Source organism: Phyllopteryx taeniolatus, chromosome 5, assembly GCF_024500385.1.
Source record: "Phyllopteryx taeniolatus isolate TA_2022b chromosome 5, UOR_Ptae_1.2, whole genome shotgun sequence".
Classification (NCBI taxonomy): domain Eukaryota; kingdom Metazoa; phylum Chordata; class Actinopteri; order Syngnathiformes; family Syngnathidae; genus Phyllopteryx; species Phyllopteryx taeniolatus.
This window is the reverse complement of record NC_084506.1, coordinates 28,488,892-28,512,947: the sequence shown is the minus strand read 5'-3', so window position 1 is coordinate 28,512,947 and position 24,056 is coordinate 28,488,892. Positions and strand designations below refer to the sequence as shown.

Sequence of the window (24,056 nt, the reverse complement as noted above, 5' to 3'; positions counted from 1 at the left end):
TGCAATAGAACAAAGGTTTATTGCATCCGAGTGATCAAAATTTCATCGGGAGACGAGAGCTTTTATGTGTCGCGCTGGGAGGAGGCGAGTCGTTTTAGGATGCGCCTTCCCCCCTTGCTACCCATGAGCGCATCACCTGCCTTTTGTTAAAACAGAGTTCAAAATGATAATGAGAGCAGTGAGCGGCCAGCGGTCGAGTGAGAGGGGCCCGAGGCCTGCAGTATTCCTGTGAGCTCCTAATTGGAACTCTAAATTATTGTGTCACCTGTCACTCAAGCCTCTGGATGCAATAGGAGGATATGTGTTTGTGTGTGTGTGTGTGAGGGGCGGGGGGTTCCGGAGACTTTCTGTGATCTCCAGCTTATAGGGAAGGATGAGACAGGTGCAGTTAGTGCTCAGCCTTTTAAGCAGAGACATTCAAATGGCAGCAGGTTATGGAGGACATGGTGGGCAATACAGCCTGTCCTTTACCAGATGTAATGATAAGGGGCTTAAAGGCTGCACCAGAGTGCCCGGCAGCCTCCCGTCGGTGGTGTTATTAATGTGAGATTTGGGGTTAGCGGCTGACTGTCTCTGATATCCCACACCTCTCACTGCCCACCCAGTGGTTGTATCAAGCCCTCTTTTCAGCCAAGCCCAAGACATTATCATCCGGAAGAGGATGTAGAAAATTCTGAGCATCCTCCAATGCACCGTTTGCACAGTGTGCTAATAAAATTCCTTAAATCCTACCCCTGTGCTTACACATGACCCCATGAAACAATAGGAGTCATAATTGGGGGACAAGTACATGACCCTTGAAGCCATTACTGTTCGCTAGGTTGCAGAACTGAGCTGAAAATTTTAGCCCTGGTCTCTATGGCAACTGAATCCCAGTGGGTATCAGTTCCTTCTTGCTAGCTGGTAAATGCAAGCAAAAACTAATGTAAAACACCATGGTAAAATGCACTGTTCATAGGGATAAGTACAACTCTACATGTTCATGAGAATGACAGTGATAGTTGTATAATAATAATAATAATAATAATAATAATAAAAGCAGAATGAGTAATAAAAAATGTTTTCAAGATTTATATCTATAGTATAGGTCAGGCAGAGGCAACGTGTTGCTGTGCTGATTTGTGTCCTCTTGACTTTATTTCCATCACAGGGTGAAGACTGTGCCACTGAGTGTCCTCTTGGTTTGTTTGGACCAAGCTGCATGTCCACCTGCTCCTGCCATAACCACGCTTCCTGCTCGCCTGTTGACGGATCCTGCACGTGCAAGGAAGGTACGATCCAACCGACGTTTTTTTTTTTTTTAAGTAGCGTAATATCTTACGACTTCCAATTGTTTGAGGCTGCGTCGGAGGGCCAGTGATCCTCTAATGAAGTCCTGGTGAGGCCTCCTGCTAAAGTAGACATCCAGCAATGCACTGATAGAGCACTATGGCATATTGCACTAACGCAGCGACGGTGAACTCCATGTCGAAAGTGACGAGCTGCTCTCAAAGGAATTGTAGTTTTCTTCGGGCAACCTTCACGGAGGTGAGGCTTCTGCAGCCCCTTCCTGTGTGGCCTATCTGACAGGATATGTCTAATGAGGACTCCAAGGAATGTGGATCAGTGATGAGGGTTTGTGGTTCAGTCCCATGAGGCACTGGCAGCTAAGTTCTTGTCCAGGATTCTGACCTGATTGAAGATCTGAGTCTTGTTATGGTGAAGAGACCATGAAGAAGAAGAAAGCTATGAAATGTGTATACAGTGGGACCTCTGTTTCCGTGAATTAATCCGTTGACTAAAACCGAATCATACAAAAACCAAAGCAATATATCCCTTGGGAAAGAATTTAAATCCAAATAATCCGTTCCAGAGTCTGGAATCTCGACACCAAAATATCTTCTAAATCCAAAATAAATTTGATAGACAATAACTATTGTTTTACATACAGAAAACCTTTTGAAATATAAGTAACTCATGAAGTGGGTAAATAAACAATAAACAAATGTTTATTGAAGACTCTTGATGGTGTGTATGGAAGACTGCGATGAGGGGATAGCAATGTGTCATTTTTGTACTTTGCAGTTTTAGTTGGATTGAATGTGATGAATATGTCATGCCCGAGAGTGCAGGGCACAGTGATGACGTGGTGAGGAGCTGACTGGGTTACGAAACAGTGTTCATGTGTAAGTTCAATTAAATAAACAGAGCAAGCATGTACGCTCCAAAAAGAGTACAAGTTCCTGAGTTTTTGTCTGTTTAAGTGTTATTAAATGCCCTACGCACGGGACGCTGCACTAAAAGTTCTTTCTTGAATTCCTTTGTGTTTCTTGCCTTCCTAATCAAATAGCTGGCACTTGGAAAGACTTCAACAGACAGCAAGGCGTATTACACAATCCAAGCTTTTATTAATAACTCAAGGCAATAACAAGCCTCCTGGTCTGCTCGGCAACACTCGGGCAAGTTGGGGCAACATCGGTGCAACACATCATGTCAAAAGTAAAAGCGAACCAGTATAAAAACACTTTGACCACTTTTTCTTTGGCCCATAGTGACTTATTTTGCAGTCGTACTCAAACTATTTTGTGCTTGTTTATCAAGCGCGTCTGTTAAATAAGCCACAATGTGGTCAGAGAAAGTGCGGTGAAACTGTTATACTGCTTGCTTTCATTTTGAAGGTCTAACTTTTAAATGGGTCTGTTATGCTGGTGTTGCCTGAGTGTTGCTAAGCAGACTGGGAGGTTGTCAGTTGAGTTGTTAATAAAAGCTTGCATTGAGGAATATGGCTTGCCGTCTGTTGAACCCTTTTTACACAAATTACTACATTATTTGGCACGTGCATTGATTCCGGGAAATGAATGGCCAAGTCACGTGATTTTTATTTTTATTTTATTTTGTTTGTGCAAAAACCTGGTGGATGTACGGAAACTGGCGCAAAATTTAGATTTGTTGGAAATTTGTTGAAAATGGAATGCTGCGAAAACTAGGGCATATGAAAACCGAGGTTCCAATCTAGTTGGGAAAGAAACTCAAATGAACCAATAAGGAAAATGTCCAGGGTTGTCGTTGAGGTTTTGTATCACCTTTCTCTGTTCCTTCGCATCACTATTCCTTGCCTACCTCACATCACACTCTGTCTCCAACTGCTCCCCATTATTTATCTTGCTTTATCTAACCAAAATAAAAAGGTATGCAAATCACAGTGTCCTCGGGCGATTGGTTCTGCACCATCAGAATGCTTAATTTTTAACTGGTCTAAACCCTATATGTCAGAATTAGCTGAACAGTAGGTGTACATGTTTCTGTCCCTACTGTGTTCTAATGCACTCCATAGGGCTAACTACTCTACTCCAACGCAGTAATGTGTACATTGTAGCTACAATATATGGCAACTAACTTTAAAAATAAATAGTACAACCATCCGATATTTCTTCATCAAAAATACTTTTTAGTTGACTAACATTATTTTCAGCAGTTAAAAAATGGATGGTTAAAGGGCGAAACGATGTCACCAAAGCAGCACTGATGGTCAACAACTATAGTTCCACTAAAATCATGTCCTTGTACAGCATTGGCAATCATCAGTTTATGGTTTTGAGACGAAAGGTGTTTTTGGAACAGAAGCGTCAACAAACGTAAAGGATGGGAACAATGTAGGCAGGATGGGTTCCAAATACTTATTGTAGATTCTGCTGAGTCATTCTGCTGCTCAGTGTCAAGAACTGCAGTAATTCAGGTAAGATTTGCATTAGACCTTATGATATTGATAAATTCAGGTTTAAAAAAAAAAAGTGAGCAGAGGTTCAATAGAGTCTTTAAACGTTGTCACCAGGGTCCTGTCATCGTGGAACTTTGCGAGTTTCATGAGATAAAAAGGTGATGATGGCTCTTCTTGTAGTGACACGTCGCCTGTCACTTTTTTTGCTTTGCATACTCGGATGTGAGCGCTCGGCACCATCCATCACCACACTGGGAAGAGAGGAAGAAATCAATGCCGGTTGTTAGACTTTGACACAGTCAGTGAGAAGAATGATTGAGACAATAAGAGGCAACTTTCCCCACTGTTTACCGGCTCAATTGGACTGTACAATCAATACTCTTCTCCATGTTATGGGCCACATATCTGCCGCAGTCAATAATGTACAATATTATGCACAAGCGACGTATCCCCTTGGGGGGAGCTGGCAGGTGTTTCAGACAGCTCACCAAATTATCCATTTCGTCTCGCTGCATGGGTCCCACTGAATGCAAGAACATCTGAGCAACTAAATCAGATTTCAGGCAGACGGAATTGTGTCGTGAAAGCAAGACTTACAGCGAACTTATTTGATCATTCGCTTGCTACACAACTTTTTCAACTTTTTGTTTCAAGCAGCATTTTGTCCCCCTCATTATCCAGCATGCGACGGCTTTGCTGCTTGCCAGTTTGGTCTACTCTTAAAAATATATATATAAACTCGAGAAAAATGGGTCGATATGGCTGAGAGGTGGAAATGATTGCATTCATTTTAAATTGATAGAACACCTAATGCAAGATGTGGACAGTTACATTTTACATTTATTTATATACTGCCCCATGCCGGAGGCTCGAATGTTTCATTTTAGTCCGACTGAATCCACATTTATATCATCTCTCTACCTTGAAAAACACTAAACAGTGGTACCGTGACTAACGAGTTTCAGGTTACGAGCTATAGCTTGGTCGATTTTTATTTTGTGTGTTTTGCGAGATATTTGAATTACGAGTGAGTTTCAGATATGCCCCACTTGAGTGAGGTGAAAGAGTGGGGAAAAAAAGAAATTTAGATACTGTATTGTCGTCGCATGTGTGCAAGGAGAGCCGATGCAATTTGCAGCCGTTTACTGAACGGGATAAACAATCAAACACACACATACAGTACATACAATAACCTTTAAGAACTACCTTGAACTACTGTATGTATACAGTAGACTTACTGAACTTGTTTTATCTTATTTTGACTTAAAAAAATAAATAAAATAGCATTATCCATTATAACTTGTACTGTGTTTGTTTGTTTTCTCCCTATTACTCCAGGGTGGCAGGGTGTGGACTGCACCATCCTGTGCTCCAGTGGTCTTTGGGGTCTGGGCTGTAATCAGTCTTGCTTGTGTGGCAACGGTGCTGCTTGCGACCCAGTCGACGGCACCTGTACATGTTCTCCTGGCTGGAGGGGCGAGCACTGCAATGAGCCCTGCCCTGTAAGTTTGAAACTAAACTAAAAGGATATTGCAAATATTGTTGAACAAGGCTTAATAGTGAGCTTTCTTATTTTGTCAGGATGGCACTTTTGGGCTGGAGTGCAGGGAGCGCTGTGACTGCAGTCATGCGGACAGCTGCGACCCAGTGAGCGGATACTGCCGCTGTCACCCAGGCTGGACAGGTTGGTACTTATTCTTTTTTTACATTTTATTTATTTGCGGGGGGGATCGCATCAGAGAGCATGAATATTCATTTTCTATCATCAAAGCTGAAAGCCACCAGAAGCTAGACAGACATCAAATTAACAGAAGAAGACAAATACCATGGCCAGCTTGAGTTGTTAAGCATGTTTACGCACTATGTCTAAGCTGCGTTGCGTTAATTAAATGTCTAATTTGTTTTGCAACTCAGGCAGCAGATCATGTGTATGAGAGATGTTGGGAGGTAAGCCCTAAATTAGCGCTCCAACTGGCAAACTAGCTGGCATACAACATTGCTTGTACTATATTACATCCAAACAACCTGGTGACACCAACAGATAAATATTTGAAGCTGGGATCATTATCCTCCCCAAAGTGTGCCAGACAATTTTAAATACAGCTTGTCGTGTGTTTATTTTTGCTCATCTAATCCCATTTATTAATTTTTGCGCCATTTTTCTTCGCATACTGTCTTAACATTAGTTCTAACAATGATAACTAATGCAAGAGCTCTATCAAAATATTGGTCTTTACAAATATAATGAGGATCAGTTTTGATGGAGTGGATATGGACATGTCCACTATTCTGGTTGTAGTCTGCAGTGGTGTAGAACTTCACTGCATCACGTGTTCCAACCTTCTCATGATCCTAGTAAGGTAACATGAGATCAGATGAGTCAAAGTGGAAAAAATATATAAAAACTACTAATGACGACATCATGTGGCTCAGTATGGCTTATGTCCTCCACATGCCAATATGCACCCGGTACAATATCTGGACATACATGCTCCTGATGAAACGGTGGCTCTCCTCCCAAACCGGGATCTGGAAACTAATCTGTGGTGCAACATGGCAGCGGTGGGGTGTATGCAACAATACATGACAGCCTTAGAGGTGCTCACTTGCATTCAGTGTATAATAGTGAACCAGTTGTTAAATTAACACAGTGTGGTGCCTTATGATATGAGTGAGATACAGTAGGATATGATCATTTCTTCCGTGACAACTCTCATAATTCAAAACATTTGTATTTTAAATCATTTTTGTCTCATTGAAATTCATGGAAATGCCATTCATCTTTTCCAGCCTCCCCCCAAAAAAAACAATGTTTTGGAATGTGATTTTTAATAAGGAAATTATCACTCTATAGTATTTTACTTTATAAAAAAATATAGTAACAACGGAGTTAAATAGAATGTTATAGTAATAGAATATAACAATTAAACAGTTTGTGAATCATGATTAATTCATTGTGGCTCCTACTGGTGTGCTCAACTTGCCCACCAAGGGGCAGTATATTACAGTAATGCAGACACAAAGAAGACATTCAAAACTACTGTAAGTGACTCCGTAAACTGCTGTGAGATTAGTCGTTTTTGCAGATGATAAAGAATAAGTCTTTGAGTATTGTTACAATGTCTCTCTAAATGTGTTGCGCCACCGTTTATGTTAAAAAATCCGTTACTTAAACCACCACATAAATGCTATTCATTAGCCTGTCAATGGTGCTTCCCATCGTGCTAGCATTCGCCCAGCAGAATTTAAGGCAACATTATGCGATTGTTTTAAATATAAAATGTGTAATTCTATTTGTTTTGTTTAGTTTGACTGAAAACTAGTAAAACAGCTTGAAGCCTCTTTTTGGAAGAATTGGAAGAATATTATGCATACCCATTGTAACAGCCCAACGTTTGATTCAGCTCTCATTAGATTTGTGCAGGAGTGCATACAGTGATGATGCAGGTTTGATATGATTTCCAATGTTGTTTATAAAATATTTCCTGAGCGGTGATTAGAAAAAAGTGTCACCAAAACAAGTCAGCTTTATTATTCCCCAAACTGAACACGTTGCATCAGAAAGTCAAATTTGAAATCGGGACGTGGGTGGTCCTGCATGGGTGGAGAGATGCACTCATGGAGCGAATAGCTTCAGCGGGAAGGCTTCAGTCCGTACGCTCTGCGCAGCCCTTCTCGTATTCGGCCTCCTGAGCTTGGGGCATTGCTTCTGGGAAACCGTGGCTGTTATTATCTGCAAGAACGAACCTCTCTGCTCTAAATCCGGCACCGGTCGGGACCATCTGTCTGCCTTAATTGAGTCACGGGGGTGCAGGGCCAGGGAGCAACGTGCTGCCCAGCGGGTTGGACAAACACGTTTATGCACACTTGAAGCCATAGAATCCTCATAATGGGCTCTTTGAGAGAAGGCGTACAGAAGGTGGGAAGTCATGGTCGCAGGAGGCAATCTGAGATGAAGTGAGCTGTCTCAAACAATAGAGATACACATGTTTTTTTAAGTTGTTGGGATATCAATCTAGTGGTAAAATTAGAACTAATTGAACACTTCTTTTGAGTATACTGGCACACTTCCGTTTCTAGCAGTAAGTATACAACAAAGGTACGCAGTAGGACTACTAAAACTTGACACAAATAAAATGTGATCATTATTTTATAGACTGAGGAGCGATGTGAAGAGTCAGGTGGAAGTAACTGACGAGTTTCATATCTTGCCCAAGGACACTTCAGCAGATCAAGCAACAACTTCCATTTTTTTAAATACTATTTTTCAGGAGGCCAAGCACCAATCCTCTGGTTCACATTTTTCTTACGGAAGGATTACTGCATAATACTGAGTGATATTTTTAACTTTTGTTAAATCAATTACTAATCAGTTATAAATGACACAATAGCATCCAACAACTGGTTGTTGGTTTCACTGTTTGGCAAGTTCAACTTACTGCCATCCTTGATATCTTCTCTCTTCCAAATTCTGATTTTGCGATCACTTGAGCCACTACCATCCATTCCTTACAAAAGGGACTCGTATTCTACGGTAACGAATCATTGTTTAATATTGAGGTACTAACATTTATAACTCGCAAAGGGGCAAAGCAATAAAGCTGAATGCAAGTTCACTATCTGGTCAGACGGAGGTTGCTCTCGCTGTTCTTACTTCACAATGGTTTATTAAAGCTTTATAAACTAGTAATAGCAAAGCAAATGTATTTATATAGTGCATTTCATACTCAAGGTAACTCAGTGTCCTTTACATGATTAAAAGAAAAAAATAAAAGTACAATTAAAACAGTGTACAGAGCAAGAAATATCATTAAAAGTGGAAATGCTCTAAAGAGTTTTTAACCTGGACTTAAAAACATTCACGCTTGAGGCTTACGTCGCTTCTGTTTGCAACTTATTACATTTGTGTGCAGCATAATAGCTAAATGCTGCTTCACCATGTTTGCTTTGGACTCTGTGCTCCACTTGAGTATGTCGATCTCAGAGCCCGACTGGGTTTATATTCCGTTAGCATTTCTTTTATTTATTCAGGACCAAAACCGTTTAGGGATTTATAGACCAGTAGCAAAACTTTAAAGTCTAATTCTAAAGCTCTATATTTCCAAAAAGAATTATCTCAGTTTTGTTGTGGTTTAATTGTAGAAAATATTGGCTCTTCCAGTTATTTATCTGTTTTAGACAGTTAATTGAACTGTAGTCATCTGGAGACACTGCTAGATATAACTGTGTGTCATCTGCATAGCTACGATAGTCAAAATTAAAGTTCTGAAGAATTTTACCCAAGGGTAGCATATACAGGCTGAACATAATTGAGAACCATATTCTATAGCAATGGTCCCCAACCATTGATCCGCGGGCCATTTGGTACCAGTCCACCCCCCTCACCCAACAACATCAAGAAATTGTTGTTGTTTCTTTTGCCCACCCCATCAATGATTAGCATTCGACCGGGACACACCGTCAGCAGCCCCCCTAATTTCATCTCGGTTTGGCACCATTATACCAAGAAGCGCGATGCTCTCTCCGCATTCATTCACTCACCGCAAAGGCACTCGCTGTTTTTCTTCGTTAATGAAGACAATCACAAACAAAGTCAACGGATGGACTTCGAACTAAATCATGGTTACTGTGCGTACTTTCCTATCCGCTCTGCTCCTCCACGTTCAACCCTTAATATGCCAATGTTATTGTGTAAAATTAGTCCCCATAGTTTGGTGCTGGTCTAATTCAAAGGTAATGCTGTTTTAATGGCCACGCTATTCTCAGATATGTTCACTCAAAGGAAATTTCAAATGAGCTATCAAGATAAAGGCAGGTTCTTGAAAGGATGCGAAGTGTGTGGTGCATACTTTTACATGTGTGCAAGTAACATTATCGTATGTGAGTTAAGAACCTGCATGTGTATGCAGTACATGTGACTTTGGCCCTTAGTTTTCAAAGGCGACGGCATGCTTGAGAGAAAAGGCGCCGCTCCGATGGATGTGCTAATAGAGCTGCATGCACAGCGAGAGCCCCGTATGGATGCAACGTTTTCTCGTTTGCCGCTTGGAGCTAATCCCAATGTGCAGTGACACTTCCTACACTGTGCTCATGTAGCCAGAGTGTTTCTTTTTTTCCTGTACTGTACTCTAAACCGGCTCTGCTGAAAGAGAATTGCAGACAAGCTGGTGCTCTCGGGGGAGGTCGCCCTGTTAATCAGCGCAGCGCACTGGCATGGAGCCTTTGTCAGATCAAAAATAAAGTACATTCAGGAAGAAAAGGGGTAGTCTGAAAAGATTGGCACGAGTTTAAAAAGAAAAAAATGTCCTCTTCTTTCTGGGTGGAATCGAGAATCCATGCTGAGTAAACAACCCTTGGCAGATCTGCTATGATATGACATTGGGAAATCGGCTCTCGTGTGGTGTTACTGCACGATTCTTGGCCTTCTTTTCACGCTTTCATTATAGGTGTCATTGTCGTGTGCCTGCAGGAATCCACTGTGATAACGTGTGCCCACAAGGCTACTGGGGCAACAACTGTTCACTCAGCTGCCCATGTCAGAATGGAGGCTCCTGCTCTCCTGAGGATGGAACATGTGTGTGCGCACCTGGATTCAGAGGGACTTCTTGCAAAAGGAGTAAGTCACACGAAATCCACGGACTCTTGAGCCAAAGGAATAAAACGGTGTGCTTTGACATCCATGCAGCTCAGGGTTTTTTGGGTTTGATCCAGAGCTTAGGCCTGTTTTTCTTCTTTTTTTAAACTGGGGACTCTGAAACTAATGTTTTCACTCAGCAGTCTAGTTCGGTTTGCCATTGTTCAGTTCTGAGCTGTAACCCATATCAGGCTTGGTTTTCCACCTCAGAGATTAAGGATTTACCATTAGGCAAACACAAAACGCCCTCAAGATTTCCAGGGGCCACCAAATGTTTTAATGAAAACCAATTAATAAAGTTTCCATCGATTTAAAGTGATTATTATGATTCCAGTCTTAATTCACGCAAATAAAAACACATTTAAAGGCTTAATCTATCATGATCGTTTCATTCCAGCCAGCGCCCACTACTTGACAGTTATGTTTTTCTTTTAAATACACATCGTGTAATTCTCTTTCTTTTATGTTTAGTTTCACAGTCAACTTAAAATGGGAGTGGCATTAAACAGCTTGAAGCCTCCTTTTTAAAGATGTATTCTATATGCCTAACTGCTGCTTGATGTTAATTAAGTGAGCTGAGTTTGGCTCACTGCCACCAGGCATCTGTTGTATCTCAAAATTTCGCTCGCAAGTCGAAGCAAAAAATAAATAAATAAGAACGACGACTTGTATCTCGAAAACTTTGGGTCAATTGTATCTCAAAGCACCAATGTACTCATGTAGTGAATCTAAAATACATCTTGAAAGAAAAATTGGGCCATCTGTAATTAGCTAATGAAATGAGTCACCTTCCATTTAATGTAACGTAAATGTTGGTGGCCTTTGTATGAGCTTGGAAAAACAGTTGCAGCACTTCAGCCGTCTGTCATTCAATCAGTGTGACACCCCCCCCCCCCGCCACCGCCAGCCACCAGGAGCAACCCCACTGACCCCTCTCGCCTGCTGTCCACAGCCAGCTCACAGTGTGAGGCGCGCAGGCCTAGCACAGCACTCATCACACTGCAAGCGCCATGTGTTTGTGAACACATCTCGGTCGGTCTGAAGTCGCTTCTCAAGTGATGAGTTCACTGATTGGAAGTGAATTTGCACTTACCAGCCTGTAAATGTCATTTGGAGCAGAGTGTTAAGAGATGGGTCAAAACAAGCTGTGTCTAATATGTTTGTGTGAACAGAAGAAGAATAACGTGCTACTCTGGTGATGCATTATGTCTCTGATGCTAAAATCAGATAAAGACAGCCCTCCAAGCAATGATCAATATTTCCTCCAAAAGTAATTTTAGAACTAGCTGATTGCCTCTTGAGCGCAGTAAGAATAAAACAACTATTGTTCCAAATAAGTTACTGTTCCACCTCAACATAATAGTTTTTCATGTAACTTTCTGCCTCTTAGGGTATAGTTTCATGTTTGATCATCTCTGCACGTCCCTATAGCGTCACCTTTTGGAGACTTTAAAGGTTCCTAATCTTTCAATATAATCTTGCTGACTTTTACAGATAAAGCTTCTGTGAGACATAGCAAACATGAAACAGATCTTCTCAACTCTCTTGTTACAGTGCATTCTGTTCATGGAAATTATTGCAATGAAGACCCTTTTTTTGATGTCTTCCTCCCTTTTCTGTCTCTCTTTTGTCTCTTATGCGTTAATATTTCCAGCTCAAATTTATCTGCACTGCCTTGATCATTCTTGACGTGATGTTTTGCATCATTACGAATTATGTCTTTTTCTGTCCACTGTTAATTTCTTGTCCTTTTCCTCACTATACTTTGTCAACGCAGCTTGCTCTCCGGGCTTCTACGGGCACCGCTGCAGCCAATCATGCCCTCGGTGTGTGCACAGCACGGGGCCATGCCATCACGTAAATGGCCGCTGCGAGTGTCTGTCTGGCTACTCAGGCCCTTTATGCAGCCAAGGCAAGTGTCCCTCCCTCTGCATACCCCTTGACATTTTTCCGTTACTGACAAATGTGTTCACTGTGATGCTTTTTCCATTTACCACTGTGAAATGTCTCTGCATTTTATCTGGATGTAGAATGCAAAATTAGTCTAACGAGTCAAAAGTGTTACCATCACAAGTCCATAGGAATACCTTTACACACCACTGCAAAGACTTGAAAATAGATCGAAACGGTAATGTCAAAAGTCCAAAACTAGTGCAATTTGTTGATTTTTTTTTTTTCTTCTTTTTCTTTTTTTACTGGAGAAAAATGCCTCAAAAGTCAAACACAAGGTGAAAGAACAGAACTTATAGAACCTAAAGGAGTCACTTCATGAGTGTGTTTTGATTTTGATTTTATTTGGCCTCAGTCGCTTGACTTTCATGCTGGCAGCGTGGGTTCAATTCCCACTGAGAGGTGGTGGAAGTACGAGTGTGAATAGCAGAAATGGGGGGAAATGGGAATGGAAATGGGGGGACTGGAGTCAAGGGATTTCACTCGAGTCACTGCTTCTAAATAAATCAATAAACAAACCCAGATGGTGACATTTTTATGTATTGTATTATTCCCTTAATTATGAATCTCTTTCATTCTTCATTAGCCCATTAGGTACACATCAAATTATATTTAACCAACACAAAACAGTCTTGGCTTTTGTTTAATGGTGTTCTCTTCGGAACATGTAGAAGTTAGAAGGCTGTCACCAAAAAGTACACAGCATAGTTTGTTCAGAAATAAAGTTGAGTTAAATTGAGTTTGGAATACAACTTTTAAAAAAGTTCAGTGCAATACATTCAATCAATCAGGAACTGAGTTGTTGATCATTGAACTTTTATAAGGTGTGAACACTTTTTTTAGTGTTGTGATGGATGGGTGAAAAAAATTGTAAAAAAAACATTTTATTTCCACTCCAATTTATGTTGCGACTGGAACAACATTGTATGACTTGACTTGTGACTTGCTTGAAATTTAGTGGTGACTCGACTTGACATGTTTTTTTTTTTTTTTTTGTTTGTCCCCCCCGCTCCCCACTGTGACTTGGTACTTGCTTGAGACTAGCTTGTGACTTGCACATACAGTGCAAATTCTGATATTTTTACCTGTTTTCCCCACTTTAATGTTTAAGATCATCAAACAAATGTAAATATCAGACAAATATAACAAAAGTAAACTTAGTGCTATTTTTAAATGGTGATTTCATTTATTAAGGAAAAAAACTATTCAAAGTTACCTGTGTAAAAGTGATTACCCCCCCCTTGTTAAATCATGAATTAATTGTGGCTAATCACAATTTTTGGTTAATTTTCACTGATCACACCCAAGCCTGATTCCCTCTAGACCTGTTCAATCAAGAAATCACTTAAACAGGGTCTGTCCTCACAAAACAAAGTCGGACAAAAGATCTGAAAAAGTTCCAACAAAATGACACCATCCAAAGAAATTCCAGAACAGTCGGGAAATAAAGTAAGTAACATCTATCAGTCTGGAAAGGGTAACAAAAGCCATTTCTAAAGCTTTAGGATTCCCGCGAGCCATAGGGAGAGCCATTATCCTCACATGGAGAAAACATGGAACAGTGGTGAACCTTCCCAGGAGTGACTGGCCTACAAAGATTACCCCAAGAGAACAGCAATGACTCATCCAGGAGGCCATAAAGGAACTCAGGGCAACTTCTAAAGAACTGCAGGCTTCCCTTGTATCAGTTAAGGTCAGTGTTCATGACACAACAATGAGGAAGAGACTGGGCAAAAATGGCATCCATGGCAGAGTTCCAAGGCGAAAACCACTACTGAGCAAAAAGAACATAACAATAATATATACATTTGCAAAAAAATCATCTGAATGATTCCCAAGACTTTCGGGAGAATATTATATGGCCTGATGAGATGAAAGTTGAGCTTTTTGGAAGGTGTGTGTCTCGTTACATCTGGCGTAAGTGTAGCACAGGATTTCTGAAAAAGAACATCATACCAACAGTCAAACATAACAATAATAAAGGTTTTAGAGTGGGCTAGTCAAAGTCCAGGCTTGAATCCGATTGAAATGCAGTGGCATGACCTTCAAAAGGCCGTTCATGCTCGAAAAGCCTCCATTTTTGCTGAATTCAAACAATCCTGCAAGGAAGAGTGGGCCAAAATATCTCCACAAGGATGTGAAAGACTCATTGCCAGTTATAGAAAACACTTGATTTCAATTGTTGCTCCTGAGGATGGCGCAACCAGTTATTAAGTTTAGAGGGCCATTACTTTTTCACAAAGGGCCAGGTAACTTTGAATAGTTTTTTCCCCAAAGTAAATGAAATCACCATTTATAAACAGCATTTTAAGTTCACTTGGGTTCTATTTGTCTGATATTTACATTTGTAGACTATGCAAAAATGTAAGAATTTGGGAAGGATACTTTTTCACGACACTGTATGTGACCCCCACCTCTGGTGAATATTTCTCCTCTCTATATGTGCCCTGTGACTGTTTGGCAACAGTCTAGAGTGTAGTCTTCGTTTCACCAAGATGCGGATTAGATGTATAAATGGAAAATAATTGGATCGATGGATAGTTTTATTTTGGCGTGGTTAACCTCTCTTTCCCCTAATATGATAGTAATGGTTTTATAACAGAGACAGCCTTGAATTAATGAATTCACTTTACATTGTTGTTATGGGAACAAGTTGGAAATCAAGCAATTTCCACTATATGACTATTTTGAGTGGCTTAAATTTATTAAAGTAGCTCAATTGATTAAAGTAATAGTATTGATAGCATTGGGGAACTGTGCATTTAGAATAGTACCTGGGTCTTCAATGGGGATGTACCAGACTTAATTCCCCCTTTTTTTTTTAAATACCAACATCACTTCGCAATGTTAAAAACATCAATACTCTGAAAGAACAATATGACAACATGCAACACGAACAACACACAACCATGAATGTGCCGCATTGATCATCTGGAACAGTTCAGAATCAATATTCATGTAGTATTATTATTAATCAGTTTATTTGAAAGGGGACAATGCAATTTCATAAAACACATGAAGTACACATGGTTAAAAAAGCCAGAAATAGCCAGAAGGCTAGTTTTCATCTGTAGTCCCCTGGCCATGATGTAACATAACAAAACATTTGAAATTTTTAATAAAATGCATTCCACTCACCTTGGAGGCTGATTATTAAATGTATTAATTTGTCCCAATCCCTAGAGACGTGCTTTGCTTGTTGAAGTTGACTGAACAAGTTTTGCTCTGGCCAACCAATCAGAGGACAGAAAAATGCCGATGTCATTGAAAGCCAACTCTCTGGCCTTGTGAGGACGAATTTGAAAGATAATTGGTTAAAAAAAACAATCCCACTTAATTGGTCTGCAGTGTTCTTCTGGTTTCTGAAGGCCCTCAGTAGATTTAATTGACATGGAAGCACACAGAAGCTGAAATCTGATTGGACGCAAAAAATCTAACGTCCACATACACATACTACTGGAAGCTTTGCAGCCACGAGAAATGCTATGAAATAAAGAAAATAGAATGTTGGGAATGACTGTTGGAAGTAAATTACATAAAATTTCACAGAACAAATAAAATTGTAGGTCAGTGCTTCTGATATAGTGTTTGGGCCAGCAAAGAAGTCCTTGCTGGTTCACCACTGATTGTGAATACTGTATATAACCATCATTTTAAAGCTACAATCTATGACTGCTTGATGTCTGGATACCAGCAAATTCAGATTTTTATTTTTTGAAAACCCATGCAGTAAAGTTGAAAGTCTTCACTTGAAATCGCACCTTTAATGCCATATCTTAAATCCATTGTGAAAATGCAAATGAATAAAATGTCATTGTCCAAATACTTGTGGACCTAACTGTATTTATGACACTTTTTTTTATTTTAGATTTGACAGCTAATAATTTAGAAACTCAGAAAGTACAGAAACGCTTGCAGTTTTTTAATTCTCTTTCATGACTTTGAGGAATGTCTCATCCAATAAAAGTTTAACATTAAGAGGAAAAGGGCGGGGAAGTCGTAATTTGTCTGGACCGTGACGAAATGGCGAGCAGTTGCGAAAAGGGGACGACAACAAGCCGGTCCCCTCCTCTCGTTGAGCGCTTGTTTGCGGCCTCACTTGTACCTCGTCCTGCCAGGCACAGCCTAATGAAGCTCTCCTGGTGTGATGAGGCTTCAATCCCCACAAGGAGTCGTACAGAGGAGCTAACCTTGTGGCATTAATGACAGCCTGCTTGAAGGAGCATGAAAGAGGTCTCGACAAGAGTGGAAAGGCTGCTGAAATGAAATCATTAAAATCAGCCCAGATAAAATATAAGTATTGCAGCTACCTTATGCAAGGTTGCTGAGTTATTCTCTTTATGACAGACCTTAGATGTGCGGCGTGTCCTGTTGCTGCGGAGCATCTGGGCCTAATTTGTCCCGCTGCCCAACGATAAAGTACAATGGAGGTTTTCATTGCAAGTGATATCTTTTTATTGAAGAGAGCCAGGCAACGCTGAAATATTAATTTCATAAAAAATGTATCCAGTGGTCTGTGTACATGGTCTATTTTAATACTGTGGCACATCAGTCATTCCGCTCGGGTGGGTGAAAATGGGGCAACTGTGCCACGGGAGGCACTGATTGACTTTTTTTTTTGTCTAAGCACGTCACTTCATGTCCACTCAAATACGGAGCCGTCCATCTCATTAACCAATGTCATACTGCATTTTCACCATTGCTTATTTCTACTGAGTTGCTCCCAATATCAAAGGAGTTTTATTTTATGACTTTTAGCATATTCTCGATCTGTGTTTTTAATATGGAGGGCTATCCTTCTTTTGAGGTCGTTCATTTTGGTGATAGTTCACCTTCTGATTTGCAAGTCCAGTTTATACTAAATGTTCCGGTCATATATATACAGTACTGTATTTGATTTAATATTGGTGCCTTGAGATGCATGTTTATTTCATTCTTTGACCACGCTCATAATGCAACACTCGGATCGCAAATCATTGTGTGTGGTTGTTGATACTGTAATATTTGCAATGTGGCATTTGTGTTGTGTGGGGTGAAACATCTCATCCGGTTCAGTTGACAAACAGATTTGACATCAGACATTCAAATTTGCAGAAATACAATCACTAGTGGCGCTATTGTGATGGTAACACTGGTGGCGTTCATGCAAAGTTCTTAAAATATGATATAACATTCAAGTCCAGTGAAGATTGTGATTAGTTCCTCCGGAGTTGCAGTAGCTTTCCACTACCTGTGGGTGTCGCTTGTACTCCATCCATTGTCCCAGACAGAAGGAACAAATGACACTGAAAACAGCGGGAAAAATAAGTCTTTATTGGGGAGACTCTTCAGGCTGGCTGGGGGTGGAAATTAATTAATTTAGTGTCCGAGTGAAAAATCAGTGTCTGTGTCTCAGCTTTGATGAGCTCCTTCAGACTGGCTGGTAATTCATTTAGCGTCCGTGCGCGAATTTAAATCTCCCGTGCTTCTCCTTTGATAAGTAGACCAGGCTTTCCTTATGGTTGCCTGTCACGGCGAGGGAGCGGAGACAGCGATGCAGCTCAGTCTGGGGTTGGGGGTCATGGTGCCATCAATGAGGGGTGTCCGTTACAATACAATGCTCATATTTGCCAAAAGATCTGCCAAACTACGGCTCGTATCTCGAAAACCACACAAGTTGGGTCTTTTCACAATTTGCACATCAATTTACACACAATTTAGGGCATACCCCCGAGAAGCAGGGTATGCCCTAAAGTGGCCGCCAGCCAATCGCAGGGCACATATAAACAAACAACCATTCACACTCACATTCATACCTACGGGCAATTTAGAGTCTTCAATTAACACTATTGTACAGTATGTTGCTATTTTGTATTTGTCTGTCCTAAATGTATTATTTTACCACCCCAATGAAGTTGGGACATTGTGTTAAACATAAATAAAAACAGAATACAACAATTTGCAAATCATGTTGTTCCTATATTTAATTGAATACACTACAAAGACAAGATATTTTTAATGTTCAAACTGATCAACTTTATTGTTTTTAGCAAATAATCATTAACTTGGAATTTTATGGCTGCAACACGTTCCAAAAAAGCTGGGACAGGTGAAAAAAAAGAAAAAAAGAAAAAAGAAAGTTGAGGAATGCTCATCAAACACTTGTTTGGAACATCCCACAGGTGAACAGGCTAATTGGGAACAGGTGGGTGCCATGATTGGGTATAAAATGAGTTTCCCTGAATTGCTCAGTCATTCACAAGCAAAGATGGGGCGAGGTTCACCTCTTTGTGAACAAGTGCGTGAGAAAATAGTCGAACAGTTTAAGGACAGTGTTCCCCGACGTACAATTGCAAGGAATTTCGGGATTTTATCATCTACGGTCCATAATATCATCAAAAGGTTGAGAGAAGCTGGAGAAATCACTGCATGTAAGCGGCAAGGCCGAAAACCAACATTGAATGCCCGTGACCTTCGATCCCTCAGGCGGCACTGCATCAAAAACCGACATCAATGTGTAAAGGATATCACCACATGGGCTCAGGAACACTTCAGAAAACCAATGTCAGTAAACACAGTTCGGCGCTACATCCGTAAGTGCAACTTGAAACTCTACTATGCAAAGCAAAAGCCATTTATCAACAACATCCAGAAACGCCGCCGGCTTCTCTGGGCCCAAGCTCATCTAAGATGGACTGACGCAAAGTGGAAAAGTGTTCTGTGGACCGACAAGTCCATATTTGAAATTGTTTCTGGAAATTGTGGACGTCGTGTCCTCCGGGTCAAAGAGGAAAAGAACCATCCGGACTGTTATGGACGCAAAGTTCAAAAGCCAGCATCTGTGATGGTATGGGGCTGTGTTAGTGCCAATGCCATGGGTAACTTACACATCTGTGAAGGGACCATTAATGCTGAAAGGTACATACAGGTTTTGGAGAAACATATGCTGCCATCCAAGCAACGTCTTTTTCATGGACGCAAACTCCACACATGCAGGCGCGGGGAGAACATGCAAACTCCACACAGGCGGGGCCGGGGATTGAACCCCAGTCCTCAGAACTGTGAGGCAGACACTCTAACCAGTCGTCTACCGTGCCGCCCAGATTGTAATATGTTTTTTTTATTTGTTTTGTTTTGTTTGTTTTTCAGTTTGTCCCAGCGGCAGATATGGAAGGGCCTGTGCGGAAATTTGCCGCTGCACCAACAATGGCACCTGTAACCCCATTGATGGATCCTGCCAGTGTTTCCCTGGTTGGATCGGGCACGACTGCTCTCAGGGTATATCCTCCCTCCTTTATGCTTGGGTCCCATTTTGTAATTACCCTTCCATTTATGCCCTTCTTCATTTGATTGCCTTCACACCCAATTTTGTCTTAAATGTAACTTGCCACAATCAATGTTTTCTCACAATAATTTAGGATGAAATTATATTTGAAAAGCAGTCTATATAATTTTTAGGGACGCAAAGCAGTAGAAACATATCATGTCACGTGTAGCTAGGAAATTTACCACAGAAATGTAGTCAAAACTTACTTGATGGGATGTAGTGTCTATTATATAGTCAACTGAACTTGGGCAAAATCTAATTAACTTGTAAACAACTAAATAAATAGAATATATACAAGAAATTATAGATTAAGATTTTAATGTTTGTCACCCCCCAGCCAAAAAAAAAAAAAGAAACTTCCTCCTGTTGTAGACTAAACTGTTTCAGTGTATTTCCATGTGTTACCACTAATTCCAACAGAAATTGCTGTAAAATTTTGCAACCCTAAACTGTCGACTATTTTCCATTGCATTTCCCCCCCTCCCCCCATATCATGTCAGTTGTCAGCGAGAGCAGGCTTACAAAAGTTCACATGAATCAGGATCTACTACACCAGCAGATGGGAGACACATACCGTGCTTGAAAATGTTGTATAATGCTCTTTGACGAAGCACTCTTTATTCAGTACTACTCTGTTATTGTAGAAATCATTGTACAATAGAAGTTATTAAGCTTCAGGCAATTGAGGCTGATGTATTCATCATATCACAAACAATGGACTGGTTGAGCAAAGCGCTTGCAATTAATATTAAGCAAGGTTTTTTGTCAGTTTCCAAAGTTATAGCTCAGTGTGTGCGTGTGTGTGTGTGGGTGTGGTGTTGTGTGTGTGTGTGTGTGTGTGTGTAATAGTGATATTAGTAAGTCCTGCATTGCACCTCACGTTTGCCGTGTCTCTGCTGTGTGCAGCCTGTCCCTCCGACCGCTGGGGCCCGGATTGTCTTAATTCATGTAACTGTCACAATGGAGCTCAGTGCAGTGCCTATGATGGAGAGTGTAGGTGCGGACCGGGCTGGACCGGTCTCTACTGCACACAGCGTGAGTCCTTGCGCAAACATACACTGTCACCTAGAGGTTGTGCGGCTGAACTGCAGGACGCAGTTGTGAAGACTCCTTTGAAACATCTGAGCAGTTGCTGGAAGCTACTTTGTCATTCAGATTCAAATTGAAGGGAACATAAAAATTAATAAGTGTTTGTCTTGGTGTGAAGCAGCAGTCGTGTAGTTCATCCAAGTTACTGTGACTCATTTGAATTCTCATCTATGTCATTGTGTCTTAAAATGTCATAATATTTTCCTTGCATACTGTTGAGTCATACAAAGTCCTGTACATCTTTGCCATATAATCAACATCACAGCATCTTCTGCTGCTGCGGGTAATGTTTTATTTCATTGGTGTTGTCCCTTATTGTGCATGCCACACAGACATTAAATACTATTGATTTTGGCGTTGCCTTGGAAAATGACCTTGGCTCTCAAAATTGTCTTCCTGTCTCTTCTGCTGCTCCATCATGGCCAACATTTCACGCGCGTCCGTCCCAGGCTGTCCCTCTGGCTTCTACGGCAGGGATTGTTCCGAAGTGTGTCGCTGCCAGAACGGCGGCGAGTGCGACCACATCACGGGCCTGTGTACGTGTCGAACCGGCTTCATCGGGGCCAGCTGCGAGCAGAGTTTAGTAGGCCCACATTTAGCTCTGTGCAAAAATCACCAAGTGGATGAGATGATGCCCGCTATAAATAATTTTTATATGGCCACTTCCTAAGTGCTTTAATTTTGCAGTAATGCACCCTCTCCTCCATGCAGAGTGTCCTGCTGGTACATTTGGATATGGCTGTCAGCAGCTGTGTGAGTGCCTGAACAATGCTACCTGTGATTATGTGACCGGGACATGCTATTGCAGCCTGGGATATAAAGGCATCCGCTGTGATCAAGGTAAGGAGATGAATGAGGCTCTCTCACTGGATCGTTATTAAAAGCACAGATACATCTAAAGCAGGGTTGTCAAACTTGTTTTCGTAGCTGCCACAACGTAGGTCAGTGGTCACCAACCTTTTTTGGGTACTGATTAATGCGAAGGTGGAAACACTTCTGAAATAACAGATTTGCTCAAATTACCTTTAATTATATGTTATTAACAAATAATTGTATTTATGTGAAGACACTGATGATAATACTTTCTCAGTGTTTAACAACAATGATATAACAAGATAGGAAACAGGTAAATATCTATATGCAAGACTTTATGTCAATAAAACTCTGCAAGTGTTTACATTTGCAAATGATCAATTCTACAACATTCCTAGGAAATCACAATGTTCCCTCACGGGTGAGCTATTTTTGGAACAGCTACTCGTGTGTCCTTGGGGATTACATGATGCCGGTAGGTACCGTGTTGGTGAACCCTGTCATAGGTGAAACCACATAAACGTCGAATTGGAAGGGAGAGTAACAATACAAAATTCCTGGTTTGGTACACATCTTGGCTTTACGTTAACAGTTCAGGTCATATTGACTGATGAACTGATGGCTTTATTTGAACATGTGAACAGAAAAAAAATTTGCATAAAGATAAAATAAAATTCAAGAAGATAAAGCAGCAATAAATTATATCCTTCACTACGGTTTATGTTTAAAAGATGTAGGAGTAAGTAAAAAACATTCCAACCCCTTAGTCGCTAAATAGTTTGAATTTATATCATGTCTATAAAATAATAGTTTCATTATTCATGATACTCTATTTAAACATATACTGTATACCGCTACAAAAAATTTTTTTTTAATTTACAGCCTAAAATGTAAACCCATATATACATACCAACATACTGTATATACAAACAAGCACTCTCTCTCACACACACATAAAACCAACTTATATTTTGTGTAAACAAGAACTGATTAATGACTGAATTTTAAACAAAACACCTCAAGTGTTTTCTTTTTAGGAAAGTGCAACATTAATAATTTGTCTTCTTTTTAGGAAATGAGGGATGCAGACAATTGCAACATCGAGAGTTTGACCAATCAAATTAATATGCGATAAAAACACTAATGATGGCATTTGTTTACGCACTGTTTCCATCTGAAGTGCCTGGGAGAGGCTGTTACTATGCTGCTTGGAGTTGTGTTTGCAATGCGCTTGTATTAAGAAAAGAAAAAAAACGGCTAGTCCAGTAGCCTGAAGCTGAGCTGCACTGTTTGTTTACAGACTTGCTTCTGTTCCCTTTCCTAATTTGCCACCAAAAATGGCATGGCGCACCAGATCTGGCCCCTGTGTTTGACACTTGTGGTCTTAACAAGCCACTCTGCAATGTTCTGTGTACAGCATCTCTCATGATGGAGGAGCTGAACCCCTACACCAAGATTAGTCCGGCCCGTGGCTCGGAGCGCCAGTCCGCAGGCGCCGTCATGGGCATCATCTTCCTCCTCCTCATCATCATGGCCATGCTCAGCTTGTTCGTGTGGTACAGACAGAGGCAGAGGGAGAAGGGACACGAGATCCAGCCTAGTGTGTCGTACACGCAAGCCATGCAAATGACCAACACTGACTCTTCTCTCTCTGGTAATAACTGCTGTGTTTTCAGTGTTTTTGAACTTCACTGCATCACAAATGTTTCTAATGTGTCTCCTCTTATGTAGTTGTAGCTTTCCAAAAACAAACTCCCTTTAAGACCCTGTAAAGTGAATTCATAGATCTGTTTGTAAAGATATTATACATAAAGACTGACAACTATATAGTCCTCAATTATGGAGCTTTTGCGATAAACTTCACAATTTCAGTTTTCCAAATTTTTGGGATGTGTGCTAAAACGGAACACAAGTTGCCCCTCCCCACTATCGGCGGCTATTCGGCACAAGTGTGACGTGTAGTTAGCCAAATAGCTCTGCCTACACCCCGAAAATACATCTTCCCTTTGGATAGTCCACTGGCTTGTCGGCCAGGAGTGTGCGCACATCACGCAGAGAAAGACGGAGGAGCAACAATGGTGGACCCTTTTTAAGTCAAACTTCACGGCCAGCGCGTAGACCAGGGCTGCGATGGCCGCTGTAGAGCGCCTCGTTGTCCACTGCGAGTGTGCACACGTCAAGCAGAGAAAGGCGAAGAGGGCTGATTTATTACTTTTTTTAAGTTCAATTTAACAGCCAGTGTGTGGACAGGGACTTTGCACTGCCGTGGCCGCTTGAGAGCACCTCGTTGTGCCCCATGGCAACCTGGTGGAATATATTTCAGCCACCGGACTTTAAGCGTATATATTTTCGTGGCTGAAACATATAGTTACAGTATGTGTTGGCATAAGAAAGATGCTAGACAAAATAGGATTAATTTTCCAGGACTAACAGTGGTATTTGATTGACAATTGAGTGGGGCGTGGTTTCAGCACATTCATCGGACACTCCCACAGCATCTGAGAGTGGTGAAAATGGCTTGATTTTTAATGATTTTGAAGCCTCATTTTACAATCTTGGAAAAATTT

At 40.9% G+C, this 24,056-nt stretch overlaps 1 protein-coding gene across 6 annotated transcripts in view; it reads left to right on the top strand.

Moving 5' to 3' along the window:
- The window catches only part of megf11 (multiple EGF-like-domains 11), a 102,927-nt gene that overhangs the window by 70,927 nt on the left and 7,944 nt on the right, over window positions 1-24,056 (top strand). For 4 of the 6 annotated variants that reach the window (XM_061774527.1, XM_061774523.1, XM_061774525.1 and 1 more), the window contains 10 exons: window positions 1,151-1,271; window positions 5,036-5,199; window positions 5,279-5,381; window positions 10,167-10,313; window positions 12,109-12,243; window positions 19,410-19,538; window positions 20,494-20,622; window positions 21,126-21,254; window positions 21,388-21,516; window positions 22,907-23,143. In XM_061774527.1, coding sequence (XP_061630511.1) covers window positions 1,151-1,271; window positions 5,036-5,199; window positions 5,279-5,381; window positions 10,167-10,313; window positions 12,109-12,243; window positions 19,410-19,538; window positions 20,494-20,622; window positions 21,126-21,254; window positions 21,388-21,516; window positions 22,907-23,143 — 1,423 coding nt within the window. Of the gene's footprint in view, window positions 1-1,150; window positions 1,272-5,035; window positions 5,200-5,278; window positions 5,382-10,166; window positions 10,314-12,108; window positions 12,244-19,409; window positions 19,539-20,493; window positions 20,960-21,125; window positions 21,255-21,387; window positions 21,517-22,906; window positions 23,144-24,056 lie in introns of those variants that run through there. The other 2 variants (XM_061774528.1, XR_009788683.1) reach the window with 2 other exon arrangements.